General features: G+C 31.9%; 1 protein-coding gene across 4 annotated transcripts in view; it reads left to right on the top strand.

Annotated features, from left to right (window-relative positions):
• LOC111641699 (inaD-like protein) overlaps positions 1–24,429 on the top strand; it is a 73,248-nt gene that overhangs the window by 28,449 nt on the left and 20,370 nt on the right. For all 4 annotated transcript variants that reach the window (XM_023387906.1, XM_023387903.1, XM_023387904.1 and 1 more), the window contains 4 exons: positions 4,509–4,592; positions 7,493–7,714; positions 18,528–18,644; positions 22,228–22,325. In XM_023387906.1, the coding sequence (XP_023243674.1) occupies positions 4,509–4,592; positions 7,493–7,714; positions 18,528–18,644; positions 22,228–22,325 (521 nt within the window). The remainder of the gene's footprint in view (positions 1–4,508; positions 4,593–7,492; positions 7,715–18,527; positions 18,645–22,227; positions 22,326–24,429) is intronic.

The raw sequence follows: 24,429 nt of genomic DNA, 5'->3' as shown, positions 1-24,429 counted from the left end.
ACCTGTACTTGTAATAACCAATTAACCCATAAAGTTTTTTCATCAATTTTGAGGAAATATTTTTGAAAAATTGATTTTTTAAAAGTAAAATAATTTTTATTTATATTTTTCTTTAATTTTGATTCTTTATACATAGTTTGGCAATGCACATGCCTTCTAAGAAATATTAATATTATAAAATTAATATTAAAATATAGAACATGGCTATTTATACGTACTGACCGTATGTTCCTATATTCTGGCCGGATACTGACTGTATGTGCTGTTATTACAATTTATATTTTGATAATAACTACACAATTATAAATAATTATATTTTTATTTATTAAAGTTCAGTTACAATGTTGTTCAATAAAGTAATCAATAAACTATGAAGTATCATTAAATCAGTGTAATATAGGTAATGAAATTTAAAGTAGATTGGTAGGTATACCAATAAAGTAAAGTAAATAAATATATTATTTTTTATTCTGCATTTTAATTTTTTTTTTTTTGTAAAAAGTGGTCTGCTTAGTCTTTCTCTTCAGACGTCCTTCAGATTTAATTTTAGTTTTGAATTTTAAGTTTTTATTTGATTGATTTGAACAGGGCTCATTATTAGACTGAATTTGTTCTGGTTCAATTGTACTAAGCCCACTACTCTCACGTTCAAAAAGAGAAATTCTATTTCTTGCATTGCTTTCTATTACTTTTAATTCCTCTACATATTTATTGAAGTTGATGTTCCATAATCAGACAAAATATCTGCAATATTTTTAGTTATCGCCAGTACCGTATTAAATTTTTCCCTCTCCGATAATAGTTTGTTGGGACAATCAAAATCATCAGTAAAAGTTTCATCTTCAATATGATCATTGATGTCTATATTTACATCACCTGTATCCATACTTAGTGCATTATCAATTGAAATAATATATCTTGCATAAAAGCAAGTTTTTGAAAATATGTCCAAATTATTATATTTTCTTATCATAAGAATATGACAACATGGTGCACTAAAAGAATTCCAAAATGAACAAGAACATGTTTCCACTGATGTATTATAAAATTTTGATATTTTGCTATCAAGATTTTCCTCAATGCCATTATTTTTAATTCTCATTTCTCAATAATTGATATCATAATTAGGATATCGATAATCAAAATTTAAGATATCCTAAATTATAAATAACATTAAAACTGTCATCTTTACATCATGGCTTTAAAAGGGTTAAATAGCCAATTGAGTATAAGCCACTTTGTAAAATATATTAGGATGTCAGTTATTCTTATGTTACTAAATTTTCAACATTATGTTCTTGTATCTTCATGTGTCTTTTAATATAAATTTTCTGAATGAAATAATATTGAGTAGACTAGAAGTCAGGTATATCAGTTATGGTGATTATATTTCAAATCTGAAAAATATGACTAATCTATTTACATTGAAATTTGAGACTTTGTTTAAGCTTACATACAGAACTATAACTGTATATTAAAAATATTTAGTTTACTTGTGGTACTAAAATAGTTAAAATAAAAAATATGATGTAGGCATGGACTGTTAGTTTAAATACAGGTTATTTTAAAAGTGGCTATCTATAAATGACAAAAACAAATTTCCTGTCAGTGTTTGAAAATTTTTAATAACAAACAAAACTCATACTCTGAGAATGAAATATAAGTCTTGATCTGGAAAAAGGAACTGTCACTCAAATGTAAGGAGGTCCTTTATCAATTATAATTTGTTCTAATATTGATTTATGGAGCTGCAGCGTAGACTACATCATGGAGAGAAGACAAAAAGATCTGGGCAACAGAAATGAAATTCCTCCAGGAGCATGATGAGTAAGACCAAAAGAGACAAGATAAGGAATGAAAAAATAAGAGAAAGAACAGGAATGGAATATTGGGGGTGAATATAGAATAAATTAGACTGAGATGGTTTGGAAATACCAAGAGAATGGACAAAAATAAAATACCAAAGTTGGTATTGGAGAAGATGGAGGGAAGAAGACCTAGGGGAAGACCAAGGAAGAGGTGGATGGACAAGATAGCTGAAGACCTAAGAAAAAGGACTGATGATGTAACCATGGTGTTTGAATAGGGGTGGTGGAAAGATAGATAGAGATGGAGGTCTTTGGTCCATGGCCCAACCCAGGCTTCATTGGATTAAAGGCAAAGAAGAAAAAACAAGACTCACAAGCACTTTGACATTGCATTAATGTCAATATCTGGTGAGATAGAATGCATCTAGAACACACAGAAATTGAAAAGCTTTTTTTTAACATATTTAAAAAGAATTTGGAAAATAAAATTATATTTGAAATGTAGGTTAAACACAAAATTCTTAAAACTTTTCAAATAGAATTACATCAAAATGGAATGGATTTTTAAAATTGATTTTTTAAGACTTTTACAGAAAAATTTACATAACATTACTAAATGAAACTTTTTTAGGTAATTTAAAATTATGAATTTAAATTTTTAAAATTAATTTGTTAAAACTTGTCAACTTAAACAGTGACCAAACATTAACTAACTACTTTGTGTTGGAGAAAGACAGCCAGGAAGTTGATAGGTCCAGCATAGGCTGATATTATGCATTACTGATGAAGATGTGTAAGGACTTCAAATAAATAAAATATTTCTATCTGAACATAGAGTAGATGGAAGTACAACCATGAGTTATAGCCATGTTCAGGTTTATATTTGCCTTTTCTATTACAATTCTTGGATATACAGTAGACCCCCTATAACACGTAGATACATTCCACGTTATACGAATTTCACTTGTAGGAATCCTTAAATACATGAGCCAATCACAGCCTGACATGTGTGAAGTTTACGGACTACGGCTGTTTGAAAGGTTTTCTACCATAAAATTAATCGATTCTAGACTAATTCGACTCAACATTTCCAAAACACATATAATTTTTTGGGAATAATCCGTATAAACTATCTGTAAACAAAAAATTGTAGGATTACTTACCGAGTGTGCACCGTTCGACGTTGCCATTGCTTAAGCTTGTTTTCGTCGCAGAGCAGTGCACCAAATGGCGGCCGCAATTACTGATAAGTTATTTTTCTGCGAAAAATTCATTGCCCTTTGGAGACATCATTAATATAAATAATTTTTATGGCCGTTGAATAAGAAATGTTTCTTTCACAAGAAATGTATAAAATTACAATACTGTATTAGACTTACGGTACCTAATTTACATACTGTACAGACAATAGTAAACTCAACTTACTCGCCTAAACTCTCCGTAGCGTGTAAGTAGTTCGGCTGCTCGTCTACTATTGGTCCAGATTCGACTAATCCTGTCGCAACACGAGTCGGCGACGACGTTTTACGAGTCCCTTTTAGCGTCTTTATATGAATACTGTCGCAATTTTTTTGCCACGTTACAGGAATTTCCATTATAGGAACCTGCATTATAGGGGGTCTACTGTATACAAGACCAAGACCAACTCAACAAATAGGAAAGCAGACATTTCATAATGGCATGGTTTTCCATCCTGTTAAAAGTTTATCATGTGAAGAATATCAACTTAAAGAAGTAGAAGCTAGAGGAATTGTTCAAGCATGTCAATGTGCATGCTTGAACAATTCCTGTAACTATATCCTCTAAATAAAAAGGTCATAAACTTCTGATTTATTCAAAACCATTATGCCAGTATAAATTTTGGTTAAAGTTTACTTGGTAGTCCCAATGGTGGTGCTTTGGTTAGATTAGGTTAACTACATTTTTAGTAGACGTTTCCTTTTTTTCTTTTGTTCAAGAACTACCTTGAATCAATAACTAATGATATTAAACAATCGGTGGCCAGCCAGCAGTCCCCTCCAGGAGGAGTCTGTTGGGAGCACTAACAGCCGGAAGCACAATCATTGGGGCTACCAAGGTAAACTTTAATCAAATTTTTTATATATATCTAATTTCAAAACAACAGAATCACTTTTGAGACATTTTCTTTATTAGATTATTTTAAGGCACAATTACTGCAAAATATCTATTCTTACATATGTATCAGAATTAAAATATGCAGAATTCTAAATAAATGAAATTTAAATTAGAAAATATTTTGGATGAAGAAAGAATGAAATGATATTTTTACCTGTAAATAGATTTACATAAAATATTACTTTCATTGTAAAAAGTTTTCTTTGTTATTCTGACTATTTAGACATAAAATATTAAAATCTAAATTTGTAATTTTTTTTCTTATTCTAAGAACATATTATTTGATATACTTTATTTATAACTTAAACTACCTTTTAAGGTATATTGTATCATTAAATATTTTATCACTATTGTAAATCGAGTGTTTTAGATATAATAGTCTAAGATTTTAATGTTCTATTGGTGAATGGACTATTTTTAATTTTAATAAATTTTTACTTTGAGTCAATTTAAATTTGCTTTAAAATCATTTCAGTATACTATTTAATCAAATTTCCTCTTCTTATAATTTAAAATATTACACATATTAATAATTTTAATGCATGATTTTATTTGATAATTTAGAATGCTATTATTATTCATGAAGTTTATCCAGATGGAGCTGCTGCAACTGATGGTCGTCTACAACCAGGAGATCAAATTGTAGAGGTACATTTAATGTAACATAACAATAGTATGAATATATTGAATAAATAATAAAAATAGTGAATTACTGTTAATTTAAATTCTTATGGATCTGGAAAAAGTTTCAAATTATCCAATGTTCAGATTATTAGAATTGTCTTAAAAAGTATATGGTATATGCAATAAAAATTTAGGAAGCAATTCAATTTTTTGCAAATAAAGAAAAGAAAAACTTGTCATAAAATTTAAACCTGTTTTACCAAATTTATTAAAACAAAATTAAAGTGTTGTAAAATTATATTGTAAATTGACATTTAACATTTCAGGAAAATTCATTTACAATTACCTTTCACCTTTCTCATTACCACCAGAAAGTATTCTGGTCATCCTTAAATGCCACTTCCAATTTCTCTGCTCTTTCATTCTTAACACATTCTTTACTATTTTTTCCAATTTTATTGCATTCACGGTTACACTTTATTTAGTCATCCTTACTCTCACCATTCAAACATCTCTGGCTTCTTTTTTTCTCTTTACAGCTTCAGGAACCTCTTCATTCCACCATGCAGTGACTCTCACTCATGTTCCCATCTTCACAGTACCATACACTTCTCTTGAACAGTCTTTTTTACATCATCCAACAGATTCTCAGGGTTTTCTCTAACATCCACTCAGCTCATTTAGCTTGGCAGATACAATCTCTCTATACTGTAATTTTTGCTCCTTCAGTTGCACTACTATTGTCATTCACTCTGTCAAAACCATACTTACAAACATATGGCCATGAACATCCATCACGTACACCTACATGCACATTCATATCATGTAAAAACACAATCCTTTTATTTGCTTTGCATTCATTCGAGACATCCAACAGAACAGCGTTGAATGTGTTGAATGAATGCAAGGCAAATAAATGTCTTCAATCACACTGGACTCAATCTTGTCATTAACACACACATAAGATTTAACACAATCTTTCAGATGAGGACTAATGTAGAGGCTCTCTTTGCATATGCCAAATTCTCTTGTTGGAACACCAGAAGATATATGTAAAAAGCCCTCCCATTCATCCAAGCACTTGACCTTACATTTTGTTTCAGATGCACACACTAAATCTACCTTCCCTTCATGCATTATTTTCAAACAGCTGTTGCTCTTTCAACTCAGACAGGCCTTGAACATTCCATACACTGAATCTCACCTTATGTTCACATCTTTTAACATGAGACACAGAAGCCTCTTTTCACTTTTGTCCATTTTAACAAGAACTTTTTTTGTGGGGAGGGGTTGTTAGCCCTATGCCCAATCATCAATCTGAAGGACCAGATTACCTTAGTCTGACCTCTCAACTGCAACCTTTCCAGCAAGGGTGACCTTGCCAGTAGCCCTGGCCAATGGCCCTAAGGGCTTCATCAGTTAAGCCCTCAGGGCCATTGAGACATACAAACTCACCATCACAATAAGATGGAGATACCAGAGTGGAGAAGTAAAGCATAATAAAAGTAAATTTGAAAAATTGCAGATTAGTTTTAAATTTAAATTTAGAAAAGAATAAACTAATTAATTTATTTATTCATTTTTATAAAGTAATGTCTTAAATATCAATAGAGTATTTCCTTTGTCTTTAGCAGCAAAAAAAAAAAAAACAATAAATATAAAGGAGATAAAACACCACTTATTGGCTGGAATACTTCACTCAAAAGTTTTAAATTATTTTTCAGTAACAGTTAATTCGAAAAAGTTTTTTTGGTTAATGTTTTCAATCTTCAATTGGAGATCTTCAGGTCTTGATTCTATATTTATTGATGGAATGCTTAAATCAAAGAATGATGTTTATAGAAAAATTTTAAATAACTTTCAAATGAAAGAGATTCTTGGGATATATAAAATAGAAATAAAAATAACAATAAATACATAAAATTACAAAGTAAATAATTTCATCAACAAATATATAATAGAATCAAGACCTGAAGATGATCTGCAATTGAAGATCGAAAACATTAGTCAAAAAACTTTTTTGAATTAATTGTTACTGGAAAATAATTTAATACTTTTGAGTGAAGTATTTACCAAGAATATAATTATAAAAAAAAACAAATTATAACATAAAAGTTAGAAAAACATATTAAATTACAAACCTTTGGTACAACATTAGATTAATATTTATGTAAATATGTTTTATACAAACATTTCAATTTAAATATTTGCTTTACAGTATGAAATATTTGATTGTAATATATAAATTTTAAGAAATTTGTAGGAAAGTTTTTGTGCAAATTTTATTTTATTTTACTTAGTTTCAACATCAATCTTTTTAAAATATTATATGAATACAGTGTATAAACAGATCTCCAAAAATACAACTTAAATCTACTAGCCACAGAAAATTCTTACTCATCTGTAGTATAGGTCTAGTTTATATATTAAAAAAAATTGTAATGATTAAAGTAATACATTCTTTAATCTTAAATATTGTACATAATTATACAGAAATACTATTTCCTCATGTTAGTGGTGTAATATTATATTCAATTTATTTATGTGAATAAAATGAGATATTAAATGTTGATTACATTTAGAATGAAGCTAATAATTTACTAGCCACTTGTCATTAATATATTCTTAACAACAAGTGCTTAAGACCTTTTGCAGGATATTTTCATTATAATTTAATAAATTTATTTTTAATTTTGATAATTTTTATCTTATATGTTAATTTTTTTTAACAATTTCTATTTGAATGAATTATCATTCAATTTTAAATATATAATTTATTGAACAGCCTTTAAATAAAATTCTAATGGAGACATTTTCTTCTTATTTTTTATTTTTTATTATTTTTTAAAGTTTGAAGTATTCAACAAAAGCTTTTTATATTATAATGAATTGCTTTATTACAATTCATAATTTTGCTTTTTCAGTTAAATGGTGAAAACTTCAGGAATGTTTGTCATGAATATGCTATTACAGCTTTACAAAAGTCACCATCTATAGTGCAATTAACAGTTTACAGGGAACCTGGATCAAATCATGGGAAAAAATATGATACATTACAAGTTGAACTTTATAAAAAATCTGGTAGAGGGCTTGGACTTAGTATTGTGGGCAGAAAGAATGGACCTGGAGTTTTTATATCAGAAGTGGTAAATATATATTATTTCTTATATACAGAATTTAAATACAAAATTAAATAAAATGAACAATCAATTTTTTATGATCAAAACAGTCTCTCTTACATATGTGATAAATTTTTAAATATAGATTTCATATATTTTGTAATTGTTGAATGTTTTTATCCTTTTTTTTTTTTGAATTTTGAAATAAGAAAAATTATTTTAGTTCTATAATGAAATGATATACAATTTTATCAACTATAATTTGTGTTTTCAATACTAGTTTTCAAATATTTTACTTCTAACTTAAAATGTTGTGGTGTAATATTGTCATATTTATATGCTTGATTTTGCTTGAAAATCATTCAATTGAGCAAATTTTTGAAAGCACATTATGCAAGCAATTTCAGACTTACCCATGGTGGATTAACCATTAAGCAAAAATAAGCACATTCTTAGGTTGGGAAGGGCACCACAGAAATTTTCCATAGCCAAATTTGGATAAATTTATCCAAATTTTCATAGCCAAATTTGGATAAATTTGGCTATGGAAATTATGGCTATGGCATTTTCCAAATTATACCAAATTTTCCATAGCCAAATGGTCCATGGGTCATATGGTGCAATACTGTAAACAGTGCAGCTGAACCAGGTTCTGCAAAAGGGGCCCCACATTAAATGAAAAAGTTACATACAGATTTATACAATGACAACAAGAGCATTCAGAGAGTGCAAACTCCTACAAGGGTCATGAAATTCCACTCCTCAATCAGCATCCAGCATGCCAACAGGCAACAGCACATGTGCTAACATTGTAACTTTGTAAGTAAGCTGATTCCTTTTTTTATGACACTGATAACAAATAATGTAATTAATGTTTCATAATTTTGTGGAAGTGCTTATGAAATGTCATGAAACTTGAGAAAATGACCAAATGGTGTATAGCAGTGTTTCTCAACCTCTAACAAATCATCGCCTCCTTCACTTCAAAATTCTGATGCCGTGGGCCAGGGCTAACACCAAATTCATACTGCATTGAATAGACTAGTGACTAGTATAATGTTATTTGATTAATTATTGTAGGATATAACGAATAAAATATTTAATTAATCTTAATATAATGTTTTACTATATCGCCCAGTAAATTGTTTTTTGCCCCCAAAATATAAATTGTTACAAATCGCCCCCTCAACATGGAAAAATGCCCACATGGGGACGATATTGCCCCTGTTGAGAAACACTGGTGTATAGTCTGCTTTTGACTATACATATATTTTCTATTGTTTATTTATCATGTGATGGACTGACTGGTGGTGATAATTGAGTTTGTATTTCATTATGTCTGTCAATTTACTTAGGGCTGGTGATATCTCCATGTGCATTTTTTGTATGTAGTGCCAAGGTAAAATTATTCTGTCTGCAAAGGATCCAGGGTTGTGGCGTGATTTCTCTGCTGATGATGTGGCTTATTGGATTGCTTGTGAACCAAGTGACTGTGTGGGGGCCGAGGGGGGAGAAATAAAAAAATCTCGACGAACGATAATATGTGATTTATATCGTCGTCGTCTCCCTTGCCGTTTGGATTGCCGAGCGGTAACAATCAACGACATGTGGAAGCAGTTGAGTCAGAGATAGATGCCTTGTTTACAAACAACATAACCGTTTATTAAACACGAAAGAAGCTTACAAGATTTCCCGCGATCTTGGAAGTTCTGCGGCGGCTGCGGCCTCTGGGTCTTCCTCTCTTTTCCAAGACAGTCCCATTTTGAAGAAGTGTCCCTTGTTCGCGAAGGAACCATTCCATCACGTCTCGACGACTCCAAGACGATGCGGTCGACTTCTGTTGATGGAAAGATGTCGATCCGAGGTCGGGAGATGGAGACAAAGATGGGTGCGAGACACATCACTTGGAACTTTCGGGAGAAGAAGCCGTCGCGTCCTCGAATTTCCGGGGTTTTATCTGTTTTCTCTCAGATTCCCCTTTCCAATTGGTCTCTCCTCGTCACCTGATGACAATTCGAAACCTTTCGGGGGCGCGGGAGGGGTCAAAATCGAAGTTTAATTCAATCTCCAACCGGAAATGATCGACGGACTTACATTCTTCTATTGTTTTAAAGTCTTCTATTGTCTAGCGTCGCGTTTTCATAAAATAAAAATCTATTTCTAACTACTAAATATTTTTTCTCTAAAATAATTATTTTCTGTGAATTTTAGTGAGGGTTCGGATCTGTCCAGAGCCTCACAACTGTCAACACCACAATGGGCCATTTGACAAGTCTTACTGGCATTTCAAAAGTGGCAAACCAGAGAGATATTGTTCACAGAAACTTTTTGTTGGACACTATTGTAATTGATAATTATGAAAAAAGCACTACTCACTGAGACTCTATGTTAACATACTTAACTCTTAGACAAGGTGCAAGGTTGGGGCAACAATTGGAGAAACAAATTCAGGACGAGTGTGATTACTGGAACATGTCTTGAGGCATGTCATAGCTATTATTCATATGTTAGCTGAATGTGGCTTGGCTTTTCAAGGAACAGAAGAAAGGTTTGAATCATTGCAAAATGAGAATTTCTTAAGGCTGCTTGAGCTCATAAGCCAGTTTGATTTATTTTTAGTAGGCCACATTTCAAAATATGGAAATTCTGGCAAAGGAAATCCTTCTTACCTGTGCAAAACCACCTGTGAGGAATTCATTCAACTAATGGCACAAAAGGTCAATGCATTCATTGTTGACGAAATAAAATCTTCTGGTTATTTTAGTTTGTCAGTTGATTCAACACCAGATCTATTACATATCAATCAGTTGAGTGTTGTACTTAGGGACTTAAAAGATGGAAAACTTATTGAATGCTTTTTAACCTTTCTGGAAATGAAAAGCCTTACAGGTGAGGAAATGGCAAATCAGGTGTTGCAGTACTTATGTGAAGATTGTAAGCTAAACTTTTCAAAATATAGGGGGTCACTCTTATGACAACATTGCTAACATGTCTGGGTAGTTTAAGCAGGCATATTAGCAGAGTGGGGATGCAGCAAAAAATTTTAGAAAAAACCAAGTTTGCTATATTTGTGTCCTGTGCAGCTCATTCACTAAATCTGGTAGGCCAAAGTGCTGTTGACTGCTGTCAAGAGGCAATTAATTTTTTCTCTACAGTGCAGTTACTCTATACTTTTTTCATCCTCAACACTGGGGTGATATTTTTAAAATTTACATATTCCCAGAATTTCCCATTTACATATTCCCAACAGGAGACAAGTGGGCAAAAATTTAAAGAAATATCTTAATTACTCATACATTTTCCATACTCCCCTCGTTCCAGGAGGACATATTGTCCTATGCAAGATATGTTGATGATATCTTTATTTTATGGAAGGATAATCGCAGAGTTAACCAGTTCATAGATCTGATTAACAACAACCTGTACGGATTAACTCTGGAGCTAGAGCAGGAAAATGGAAGCATGGTTAATTTTTTTGGATGTATCTATAACTTGCAAGGAAGGGAAAATCAAAACAGATATATACAGGAAACCTAGTTATATTCCTATTATCATTCCTAGGAACTCCGCAGACTGAGCATATAAAAATGGTGGTTTTTCGGTCATGAATAAGTAGGCCGCACACGCATTGCACCAGCATCTGTGACACTTACAAAGAATTAGAATATATCCGAAACATAGCGATACAGCAAGGATACCATAGAGAAAGAATAGATACTCTCATTGCGAATTGTCAGAAGTGTCACCCCTCACAGGGAGGGAATCAACATAAGGAAAAAGTTGTGCTCAATTACATACCGTTTCTCAAAGGAATTGTTAAGAAAGTTACCAGAAGTAAGAATATACAGATAGTTTACAGACATAATCCCACCATATACAGACTCTTAAGAAACGATAAAGGCAGTTATGATCGCAACGCGATGGCAGGAGTATACTCAGTACCATTAAAAGACAGTAGATTTAACTCCAATTTGGTATACATAGGAGCAACCATGAGAAACTTAAAGAAAAGAATTGTTGAACATAAGCATTCGGTGAATAAAAAACATAGACTCTACGGTGCTTGCTGCTTTCACCAAACAGCAGAATATCGAGGTCTTCTGGGATCAGGCGTCAGTCATCAAGGCTACAAGATCCAAGCAGGCCGTGAAACATCTGGAAAAACTAGAAATTCACAAGGCACAGTTGCACACAGGCTGTATCAATCATAGGGATGCTGACGGATTGTCATCGGCATGGAAATCATTCTACGATGAGTTGACGTAGTTTATATAAGTGGGAAAGTTAATTAAGATAATTTTTACTGGATGTGTATATTTTATTTTAGTTCTATATTTCCTCTTAATTAACTTGTATAATCTTTGTGATTAATTAAGCTTGTTAAATCTTAACATAAATTTATGTAACCACTTTTTGAATTATTATTTTACGTAATTTCGAATTCTTCATTCAATTCAAAATGATAACTGAAGATGATCGCTTAAAGCATTTGAAAGCATTTCTAAGATATTAAAAACGATTTGCTGGATTGTTTAAAGGTTTTGTTTTTACTTATATTTATGGAAGTTACTTTTAAAGAAACTTTACTACATATGAGAAAATGGGTCCTAAAATTATGCTCTATATTTGTGAGATAGCTTTTTCTGCCAAGAAGCTTGTCAAATCCAAGGTTAGAAACTGATTAACTGACTGCATTGTCCTATATTCTCAGAATTGCTATATCGGAAACAAGCAGACTTCATCTGGTTGAGGTATCGATGGTAGTGGACTTCAAATCATTAGTGAAAGTCTTGAAACAACAAAATTATTTATTTCAAAAATATTTTTGAAATGTCTTATCACAAATTATTAATAAAAGTTTTAAAATCATACATTTGTCATTATTTTATTCAAATTAATAAACTTCAGAACATAGTTTTTTAAGGTTTGAAAATTTTTGTAGATGTAGGTCAGATGATATACTTTTACTATATACTGGCCCCCAGATGACCTTGTATTGGCTATCACTGCCTTACATCAATATGTTTTGAACATTATGAAATTTAGGATTCATAACTGGTTAAAGGCACTAACATTATGTATTTTTAAGTAGAGTATGTTAATAGCATCATTTTGAATTTCAGTGACAAATGATTTAACCAGATCAGATCTTTAAGCAGCTTCAGCTTCTATAGTATTTAATGAGATGTACTACTGAGTACCTAAGAGCCCATGAAATAGGAACACCATCGAAAAAACAAATTATATCTCTTATTGACCCTCTTGTTTGTTTTGTAATGATGCATAATCAGCATCATTATATCATTCTAGTAAAATATGATTCAAATTTTGGTATAGTAAATTAAATAAGATTTAAGGTGCTTTTTAACATTTCATAATTTAACTGTTTATAATTTTATTTATAAACAGTTTTGCTTTTTGTTTATTTGCTTTTTGTCCAATATTGTAATAAATTTTCTGAATAGCTATATGTAATTTGCTGACAACAAATAGACATTTACATGTCAGTGAAGTTAGGAGATTGATACCAATAGTGAATTAAAATTTAATGTTAAATGCAAATTGGAAAATATGAAAACACTTGAATTATAACCAACTGGCCCGATATGGCCCAAAATGTAAACATTGGTTTAATATGTAAGTTCGCCGATTTTGGGGGCACTACGTTAATTGCGCGTCAGGAAAACCTAGGGTCAAACCGTATGTGGGTGGTGGCGGTAGGAGACAAAGATGACAAGTGTCTTACACGAAAACCGTTTATTTTGACATGAAGTTAACTTACACAACAGGAATAATAAAATAAGTTCGTTGGCCGGCTGAGGTTTCGCTTCTTCTGTGCCCCGGGGCTCAATGAGGTAGCTACTGACGATCTTGCGTCCTTGATGCGAGTTCAGGTGTCCGATGATGCGGCGGTGCTCGGCGGTTATGGCGTTCTGGATGCTGGGGGTCCAGTGCACGGCTGAGACTCGGCTATCCTGACCTCTTGAGTATGTGTCCGTGTGCTGCGGGCCTGGCGTCTTGGAGAGAATCTGCTATCCTGACCTCTTGAGTATGTGTCCGTGTGCTGCGGGCCTGGCGTCTTGGAGAGAATCTCCCCGTCTCCTTGAGATTCGGGGGTTTTATAAGATTTTCCCCGAATCTCTCCCTTTTGATTGGTCCCCTTCCTCCTCTCCCTTACCCGGATTGGTCACTCTTTTGTTTCCAAGCGAAACTTGAGACCGATTCGGGTCGGGAAAAGGTCGGAGAGGTGATGACGGTCCTTTAACGTTTGCGCTCGTATTTTACTCCGTTATGTCCCTTTTCTCTGTCATCTTGGAACCCAAACGGTTCACCAGATGTTCTTGTGGCCATTTATCCCCTACCGCGTTCTTACTTCACAGATATCCCTTTTGTTCTTAGACCCCCCTTTCTCCCGCTTGCTTCGACCCGATATTTGTTCGCGCGCGTCTCGACAAAGCTCTCCCTCTCTCTGTCGACATTCCCCCCTGTTATTTATCGTCGCGTCGCGTTTGTTTTACAATTCGAGAAAGTTTTCGTCTCATCTGGGCTTTGTCACTAACACATCCCTTTGACCCGATTCTGTCTTAGAAACTTTCTGACGTTAAAGTTTGTAATTAGTCGAAATTTCTACGCGCTTTTACGACCCTCACAAATAAAATCTCTTTGAGCTTTCCAAATTGAAAACTGTGGTGTGATAAGTCCTTAAAATTTATAGCAAATTACCTAGAGCTGTTCAGAAAATTTATTGTTTAACTGTTTTCCATTACTTTTCAGTGGGTTTTGTTAGTCTCTGAGAAAATAAACTGATAGTATTTAGTCCTGACATAATGTTGCTATTGCTAAATATATCAGAGTTTCAACAGCAAATCTGAATGGAATAGAACATCAATTTGTAATTGGTTTCCTTCATTGCTAATCTACTTTGTTACAGGAATAGTTACAACTGTAGCTCCTTTCATATTAAATCTCTAATATTTTTCTTGCATAGTTCTTGATTTATAAAGATTCTTAATTTAGTTTGGATATGATGATCAATACAAAACCTTTCTCACTTATTTCTAGCCGTTTATACACGAGTACATTTATACACAAGTTTATACTTAAAATAGTTCTAGCTACAAATGCATAGAAGTGTTAGGTTGAATAATTTTGATACCAAGAAAGTCACAACCAGGCCCTAAGTGCTTAGGTGATTTCAAAGTCAGATCTAAATAACTTAAGAATGGCTTTTGACCTCTTCCTAAAAGTTATTTAGATCTGACTTTCAAAAGTTCTTGATCAAGATTTGCTACCAGTCCATCTACCCAAATTACTAGGACTGGTACTAGTGTTTAATTATAAAATAAGCAAAGATTTGCAGAACTTTATTTCATATTTTATTTTTGTAGGAAATCAAAAAAGCATTGATTCCAACATCTGCTTGAGTTCATATAGACCAGTGTTTCTCAACCTCTAACGAATCGTCGCCCCCCCTTCAACGTAGTATCGCCCCCTTCAATGAAACCGTTATGTAGTATCGCCCCATTCACTTCAAAATTCCGATGCCGAGGGCCAAGGCTAACGCCAAATTCATACTGAATTGAACAGACTAGTGACTAGTATAATGTTATTTGTTTACTTATTGAACGCTATAATGAATAAAATATCTAATTATTCTTATTATAATGTTTTACTATATCGCCCAGAAAATTGTTTTTCGCCCCCAAAATATAAATTGTTACAAATCGCCCCCTCAACATGGAAAAACGCCCACATGGGGGCGATATCGCCCCCNTACGATATAACGAATAAAATATCTAATTATTCTTAATATAATGTTTTACTATATCGCCCAGAAAATTGTTTTTCGCCCCCAAAATATAAATTGTTACAAATCGCCCCCTCAACATGGAAAAACGCCCACATGGGGGCGATATCGCCCCCGTTGAGAAACACTGATATAGACATTTCTTGAGTTTACATTTAAACTCAAGAAACTTCTTCAGATTCTAGTGATTAATCCATATAAATTTCTTTATTCAAGTAACCATATAAAGATGTTGATCTAATGTCAAACTGAGCTAAAAATCTCTGTTAGCTGCAATGGATAGAACTGCTCACATGATGTTGAAACATAATAGGAAGAAATTTCTCATGAAAATGTTTCTTAAAATAGTCTTAAAGAAATTGTTTCTTATTGAACATAATTCATAGTCATAATACCAATTTCTTTATAAAGCATTTTTTATTTTTCTCATTTCTGTAACATCAGATCTATATGTTAATAACAATTCTTGGACTATACAGCTTTTCACATACTGAACTTTGTTATGAGCAAATGAGATTTATTTTATTGAAAAAATTTATAAAATGTGTGTGTGTGTGTAGGTGTGTTAAGCTTAAAGAACGAAAATGCTTATTGAGCAAAAAAACATCCACAATGCGAAATTCACATCATGGCTTTCGTGATATTTGACCACTGTGTGTTGTGGTGATTAAGAAAAGCCATAATGCATTTTGAACACTAACTGATGCAACCATGATACGACGGACAGGTTATGAGCTCCCAGAAATGTTTTAACTATTATGAGCATTAATCAATCAGTTCTCTATCAGTTAGGAAACAAGGAAAGACTTCTTGATTGATTTTATGCTCATAATGAATTTACAATTTCTGAGCGTAACTTTATTAACATTCAGGACATATCCTCAATTTCATTAACACTTTGCTCAGCATCCACATTAACATCTGGAAGAAAGCAAGGGTTTATGATGTGTCACTGTAAAAGATACCATATTGATAAAAATGTAAATGGCACTCAAAGAACATAAAACGGAACTTGAAATGTCACAGTAATAGTTGTAAAAATAAATAACTCTGCAACATTCTTGATTCTCACAAAAAAGACTGATTTATTAATAAAAGTTCCTGACAAAGTAATTATTTTTAGTAAATTAGTTGTTTAAAAATGTTGGCATCTCAAGCACTGCAACATTTTCATGAATGATTAAATGTTGTTGAAAAGTAACCAAGTTACATTTCTGTATATGGTGAATGATTTTGTTACCTACTTATATAAGATGATTGAAGATAAATAAATCATAATGAAAAAGAAAGTTTTATTTTCTTATCATCACCTTCTTAACATCCAGAACTTCTGGTGGCTTTTAATCATAATAAATCCATTGCACAGTGGTTTTTAACTTTAGTAGCTGATTTTTGTCATCGTATAGAGTACATCAAGCACGTACTAGTACATGTAGTTTGACCTTTTGTTTTATTTTTTTGCTTAGAAATGCTAAATATGTATTTTTCTCCATACATTTTATTTCTTTGAAATTTAAGTATGAAAATAAAATTTCTAGGAAAACTTGTAGAACTAATGTTCAGCATTAAAAATTGTAAATAAACATGTTTTGAGGCTAGAAACCATATTTTAAAGTTACAAACCACTGTGCATCATATCGCCCTCTATCGTCGTTGCATCAGCTAACATTCAGAACACGTTATGGCTTTTCTTAATCACCACAACACATAGTGGTCAAATACTATGAAAGCCACAAATTTCTCTTTGTGGTCTTTTTAAGTTAGTGTGGGTAGCCTGAGGTAGGACGAAGTCGTACCTCGTTTTGATAGGCAACAGTTGGGTGAGAACTGCCCCCTGGTCAGTGGATGGCTTGGATAATGTTTTCTCTATCCCGTAAAGTCGGGATTCTTTTGTCAGGTCGAGTGGAGGAGGTGAGAGGGGTCGTCGGTAAAGTGTTAGTGATACTCGAAATAAAGACGACTTTTTAATAAACAAACAAACATTTATTTAGACAACATAATCCTAACATACAAAAACTACCTACTTGCGCGTTATTCGAAGGGACCGCGCTGAGAGAGAGTGTACATTAATGGGTATCATACCTCTACGATTTCGGATCGGACGGTCGGACGTTTCCTAACCGGATCGGAGAAGTTGTCTTGAGGAACGGACGGCGGCGATGAGGATCGGCACGGGTTTCCCCGATCATGAACGGTGATGACGGACCGTGTTCACGGACGGCGACGACGGACCTCTTTTTCTCGTCGTCACCCCTCTTTTATCCTTCTCGTCACGTTACTGGGGTTTCACCAATCGGCGATTTTTAGGATAAGTTCCTCATGAATCATTTTTCGGTTTCCCGAGAGATAGGAAACGGCTCCGTGAGAAGGAAATGTGTATATCCTTTTTCGTAAAATTTCGAAAAATGAAGTTTTTCTTTGTTTAACTTTAATAAAGATATTTAATTTAATTTGAGCTTCTTTATTTAATTTTATTTTATTCGGTCCGATCCTCACATTTAGTCTCAATGCATTGTGCTGTTTTTACAAATACCACAACATGTTGTGGATGTTTTTTTGCTCAATGAGCATTTTCATTCTTTGAATCTAACATATAGTTGTATATTCAAATGTTATAATAAAATTATGCAAATATATTATAATAATAATATGTTATAATAAAATTATGCAAATATATATATATATTTGCATAATTTTATTATAATATTTGAACATTTCATTAGTTTATAAATAAATGAACAGCGATATTAAATTTGACTAAGCTTGAATAGATAATCTAATTTTAAAAAATTTACCAATAAAGTTATCATAAAGAAATTCCAATTCTTGTTACATTGATAATATAATTTTAATTAAATGAATGAAATTTTGCTTAGATTTAAATTTAATTCTTTATTTTACTTTATTCCATTTTCTTAACAGATTTATCAGCTATTTCAGAATAATTCTTAGATATATATGATATTTTAATATGCATTGTTAATATTAACAAGTTGGTTATTTTTTCAGATCTTTAATGAAACTTTATTTCAGGTTAAAGGTGGAGTTGCTGAAGCTGATGGAAGACTTATGCAAGGTGATCAAATATTAGAAGTCAATAGTATTGATCTAAAAAATTCCAGCCAAGAACATGCAGCTGCTATTCTAAAGGTAAACATTAAGATTGTTTTATAATTGTATTTCCAAAACATATACAGTATAGGGCCATTAAGCCATGGACAAGTAATCCACGAATTTGCTTAAGCCACGCAAAAAGCTTGGATCACAATTTTTTGACACTATGGATCGTACGGACCTGGACATGGCCTCTCAAACACTCGATACAGGTGTTGACGGCTGTCATTTTGGCATTTCAAATGTCTGTGATTGATGTGCTATGCACTATCATGGATTAAATATTTAAATGCTGGCTTATCACTTCAAAGAGGTATTTATAGATTAGTCTTTTATTTATCAATAAATAATAAAATAACTTACAATGAAATTCAAATATAGTATTAATCTGTTTTATCCATGCTGAGTGTCAGCATTATGGAGGCCGCCATTGTAACCAATTCACACCTTACAATGCTACAAAGTTAATCCGCGGACCACCTAAGCTATGGTTAAGCAGTTTGGACCCCAATCACTGCGGCTTAATGGCTCTACACTGTATTAAAAATACCATAAGATAATAGCTATTAAAATTATATTTTTCTGCATATTTGAATTTAGATATGTTGTGACATTTTTACTTTACAGCGATTATGGCAATTAATATTTTAATACTTTTTCTGCTTATAAATTATTCAAAAATTTATCAGAAATTGAAATGTCTATTTTCTTTGTCAGTATGTGTAGTTTATAATAATAATAATATATAACAAAATTTTGTAATACAGTAGAGCATCGATTATCCGACCCAATTGGGGACTAGAGTTGGTCGGATAACTGAAAAAATGGATAACCGAAAAGTATGAAAAAATACATTATTAGTATAGTATATTAGTACAGGTAACCCCCCGTATAATATGGGACTTATGTACCAAAAAATTGTTGTGTTATGCAAATCCGTGTTATACGAAACAAAGAAAAGGGGGGTTAGGTCCAAAGATTAAAAAACATGCTGTTAAATCCTTATTTAAATCGGATTTATTATTCATTTTTTTCATGAGTAAAATACTTATTTATTATTTAAGTAAATATTTTACCAGAGGATTATTCATCCTGTATGATGATCTCAGCATGAGCATCATCAGCTGGTAACAGTTTTTGGGTGTGTTTGTTAATAGCAGTCGCTCTGCAATGGGAGTGCGCTGCTGTTTGTTGAGATTTTATTAACGCGCACATGCCTCCACACGAATACAGCATAGAACAGCCACTAGAATTGCTCCAGAAAATGAAAAATTTGAAATTAACAGAAAAAAGTTATATGATAGTACAGTAGAACCTCGAAAACTCGTCCCTCGATAACTTAGCACTCCGGATAACTGGTCCACACCTTGGCAGGGCGAAAAAATCCTTAGTTAATTAATTTTCATTATAGACAGCTTTATAAAAGTATAAAAGCTCTCATAAAGTATTTTTCTGTAAATTACTGTACACAGTGTATTCATTAATTTTCATTTTCATGTAGTGGCTCTATGCCTTCATAAAGGACGTACTTTTCCTTTGTTTAAGGGTATTTGGGCAGTTTATTCTCTGTTATATTCTGTACAAGTAAATACTGTACAAGTACAGTACAGTATTTTCTGAGGAAATACTCGTACTTATTTTTTTTAACCCCATTCCCGATAACTCGGCATTTTCACAAACTCGGCCACCCTTCGGTCCACATTAGGTCGAGTTTTCGAGGTTCTACTGTATTAGACTTCAAGGCTTTATACCCCTCAATTAAACTAGAGCCATGCTTTTGCCATCTGAGAGACTTCTTATTGAGCAAAATCGGAAACATGACAAAAATAAGAAAGCAGATACTGGAACTGACACACCAAGCTACTTATTCGTCAGTTTTCATTTTTAACGGTATAACATACACTCAACATAGAGGAGTAGCAATGGGAAGCCCCATATCATGGACACTCTGTGAAATGGTACTAAGGACTTTAGAGAATACTGTATTAAAGAAATGCGTACGTTTTATGCTATTATTTGCAACGATATGTGGATGACGCTCTGATTGTATGGAAAGAAAAAGCAGACATTCATCAATTTCTCAGGGACGTCAATGCTAACAAGTTTGGACTAGACCTCAAGATAGAACAACAGGACGATAAAAAGATACACTTCCTAGATATATTAATAGAAGTAGAAAGAGGAGGGGAAATCACTACTAAAGTATATAGAAAGCCCACTTATAATCCGTTATTAATACCATGGACCTCCCACAATCCAGCAAGTTACAAATTGGCAGCATTCAGGGCACTTGTAAAAAGAGCATACACGCATTGCAGCAATGTGCAAGACAGACGTAATGAATTTGAACATATCAAAAAGTTAGCATGGCAGGTTAGAATCAATCAGAATAAAATAAAGGACTTATTCAATAAAACAAGAAAAGACAATAATGAAAGCAACAAATGGGGAGGAGTAAAAGAGTACACAGTACATGGCACCCTCATTCAACATTTACAAAGTAATAGGAGCAGCTGCTAACAAAAAGATATATTATTGGGTTCCTTTTAAATACTATCAGATGCTACGTATGGACAAAGATCCTATAGACCAGAACCTTATTCCTGGAGTTTATAGAATACCCATGCAAGACGAGAGGTGGCAAAAAGAACTGTGCTACATTGGTGCTACAAGGAGGTCATTAAAAGAAAGAATAAAAGAGTACAAAAGGAACACATAGAAGGAGCAACCCGTCACAGCTTTAGCAACATACGTTATAGCAGACCCAACAGAGGTATCAGTGAAATGGGAAAGAGCATAAATAGTATAAGTTGCAAAACAGGAGACATATTAAATATGCATAAGCCTGGCATATTCATAAGAGCAGTATAGCAGGAAAAGCTATAAACTTCAAAGAATCATATAAAATATCCGCAGCATGGAGAATGGGTGCATTATGAATGTATCACCGTAAAGGAAAAAGCATAACGAAAAATACACAGACAGACATTAGTAGAAGCCTGTTTTATCATATATTGCTTTATTCTTTTTAATTTGTATTTTTATGTGTGAGTGTATGTGTGTATACACTCACACATAAAAATATACACTATAAATCTGGAGTCTATAATTAGTTTTGGACTTGCGTAATAAGCACTGAGAAAGACTTTAAAGTTAAAACATTCTTTAATCAGTTTTGTTTGGCATAAATTCAAAATTTGCTTGTTCGATCCTGTTGAATATCAATTAATGTGATTGAAAATGTTAGATTATGTTAATAAAAAAAGACTGCATGTTAAAGGTTCATAAGTGGTTAATTTTAAGTGTAGTTTGAGAAGAGTAGGTGTTTTTTTTTTCTGTGTTTAAATTAATTTATTCCAATATTGGAAAGTTATTGAATAAATACATGAATTGTGAAATGTTCAAAACACACTGATAAAATGAATAAAATTAAATTAAGACAGTTTTAGTCTTATTTTTAAAAAAATTTTTCTATTGCAAATCTCATATGAAACAAGATTAGATTTATCAGATTAGGATTAATACTTTAAAACTATATTACAAAATAAAACATTTCTAAATTACATTAAGATGTTTGAAATTTGAGTTAATACTTATCAGAACAAATCTCATTTGACAGACAGTGATTGGTAAAGTTAGCTTGAAGATTGGAAGATTAAAAGCTAGTTCTCGACATAATAGCCCAGGAACCCCAGATTCAATTGAATCATTAGGCATGTAAGTCTTTCTCAACTAATTCTAAACCAATGAATTATTTTTATAAAATTTTTAATATATTTTTTCTTATACTTTTGAAAATTTATTCAAATTATTATATATTTTATTTTAAACTGTACTTGTTTTAATATATTTTTTATTACTTTTAGTTATAACCTTCATCAAGCATATTTTCATCTCAATTATAAAATTCTGCAATTATTTTATTCTTTAAATTTATAAATTATTTTTCTTTTTAAGGTTTTTATTTCTATTAATTTGCATAATTTTTTGAATAATAATAAATATATTATGTATTGGTAAATATACATTTCTCTCTCAATTTACATAGTAGATAGTATAGTTTTGTTAAGTATGATTATGCTACATTTAAGCAATTTGAAATTAATATAATAAGTTATGTATAAATTTTTCAATATTTATTTATGATATAATAAAATATCCTTACATAATAGAGAGGTTGTGGCAGACATTTTCAATGCAAAAACGTGTATGTCGGACATTCAGCACTACCATCCAATAAGCCTAGAAATTTGACAATGGTGTTTGAAACATCGAGCATGATTCCACTGACATTCCAAACGCCATTGTCAAACTTCTAGGCTTACAGGATGGTGGCACTGAATGTCTGACATATGCATTTTCACATTGAAAACATCCACCACAACCTCTCTATTTATGTAAATATGTAAGTAGATGTAATTTTATTTATAATCCTCAGATAACAACACAATTTTATTGAATTTAGCATGAACCTTTAAACATGTTGAACATTTTAAGAAAACTGTTGCATAATATTGAGTTATACATTACTTATTACAGCTAGATGGCTGAATGGTTAAGGCAGCAGCTTGCCAGTCTGGGAAACCAAAGATCAAATCTCAGGAATTTTTTGGGGATAGTTCATCTGGATATGTCAGGCCTTGTCCCACCCTATTGTGGGCATGACTGAACATATAATTGGCTTGTTAAAAAGGCTCTCTTAGTGCTTAAAGGGTAGAAAAAGTTAAAAATATACATAAAAATAGCTCATAAATATGTATCTTTAATATTTTAATAACATCATATTTAGATTGAAAAAATTATAGAGAAGAAACTTCTAAATTCAGGTGAAAATTAAGGATAATTAAATATTCCAGAGAAAAGGTGATAAAAATATTTTGTACAGATTGAAAGCAAGGCCAATTTTTATTGAGAAAATGATAAAAATTTCATATGTTAAAATATTGAAAGAATTATAAAATAACTTCATGATTACTGATGGTTAACAAATAAGCATAACCAGTTGTCACCATCATCATCATCATCATCATCATCAGAATAATAATATAAATTAAATATAATTTATATTATTAGATTACACGTATACCTCGAGTTACATCATTCTCGATTATACACCGCTTGTCGTTCAAAAAATATATGGAAAAATAAAAATCAAGTTTAAGTCATTTTATTAGACTTTACATCTGTCTGCCACAAATATTGAAGTTGTTATATCACTAGAAAAGCATTAAAGCACATAAAATCATATTAAAATATGTACATTTACAGTAAATGTTAATATAATCATCATAAATCCTAGAGAATGAAACATGAAAACATCTGTGTTTCTGTGTTGTCATCTTATTTAGTGGTCTTTAAGTGCTCAATATTGGTGTTTTCCACGGTAGCTCCAATATCTACCGTTTGGCGTCGTCGTCAGCACCACTCGATATTGGTAAATTTAATATAAATTAGTTTATTTTCTACTTTTGCAAGATAATTTTAATAACTGTATTTGTTGTTTAACCTTAAAAAATCATCTTATTTTATAATGTCTTAGAGCAAATCACATTCACAAATAAAGAGTCCACGATGTACTGTAAACATGTACATTTACAAGTATGTACTGTACATACAGTACAGTACATGAATTCGTAAATTTAGATTACTTTTTTCTGTACTATATTAAAAACTAAAATTTATTTGTTTGTAAGTTTAAAATAGATCGATATGCAAATTATATTATTAAAAATGCATTAATAAATAAAATACAGAACCGGAATTGGCAATTTATGGTTTAGCCTAGTGACAAGTAGATTTGGAGACAAGTAAATTCGACTTA

This window comes from Centruroides sculpturatus, unplaced genomic scaffold (genome assembly GCF_000671375.1).
Source record: "Centruroides sculpturatus isolate CEXI.00-Female unplaced genomic scaffold, Cexi_2.0 scaffold1558, whole genome shotgun sequence".
NCBI classification, from domain to species: Eukaryota; Metazoa; Arthropoda; class Arachnida; order Scorpiones; family Buthidae; genus Centruroides; species Centruroides sculpturatus.
This window is presented reverse-complemented; position numbering and strand designations above follow the sequence as displayed.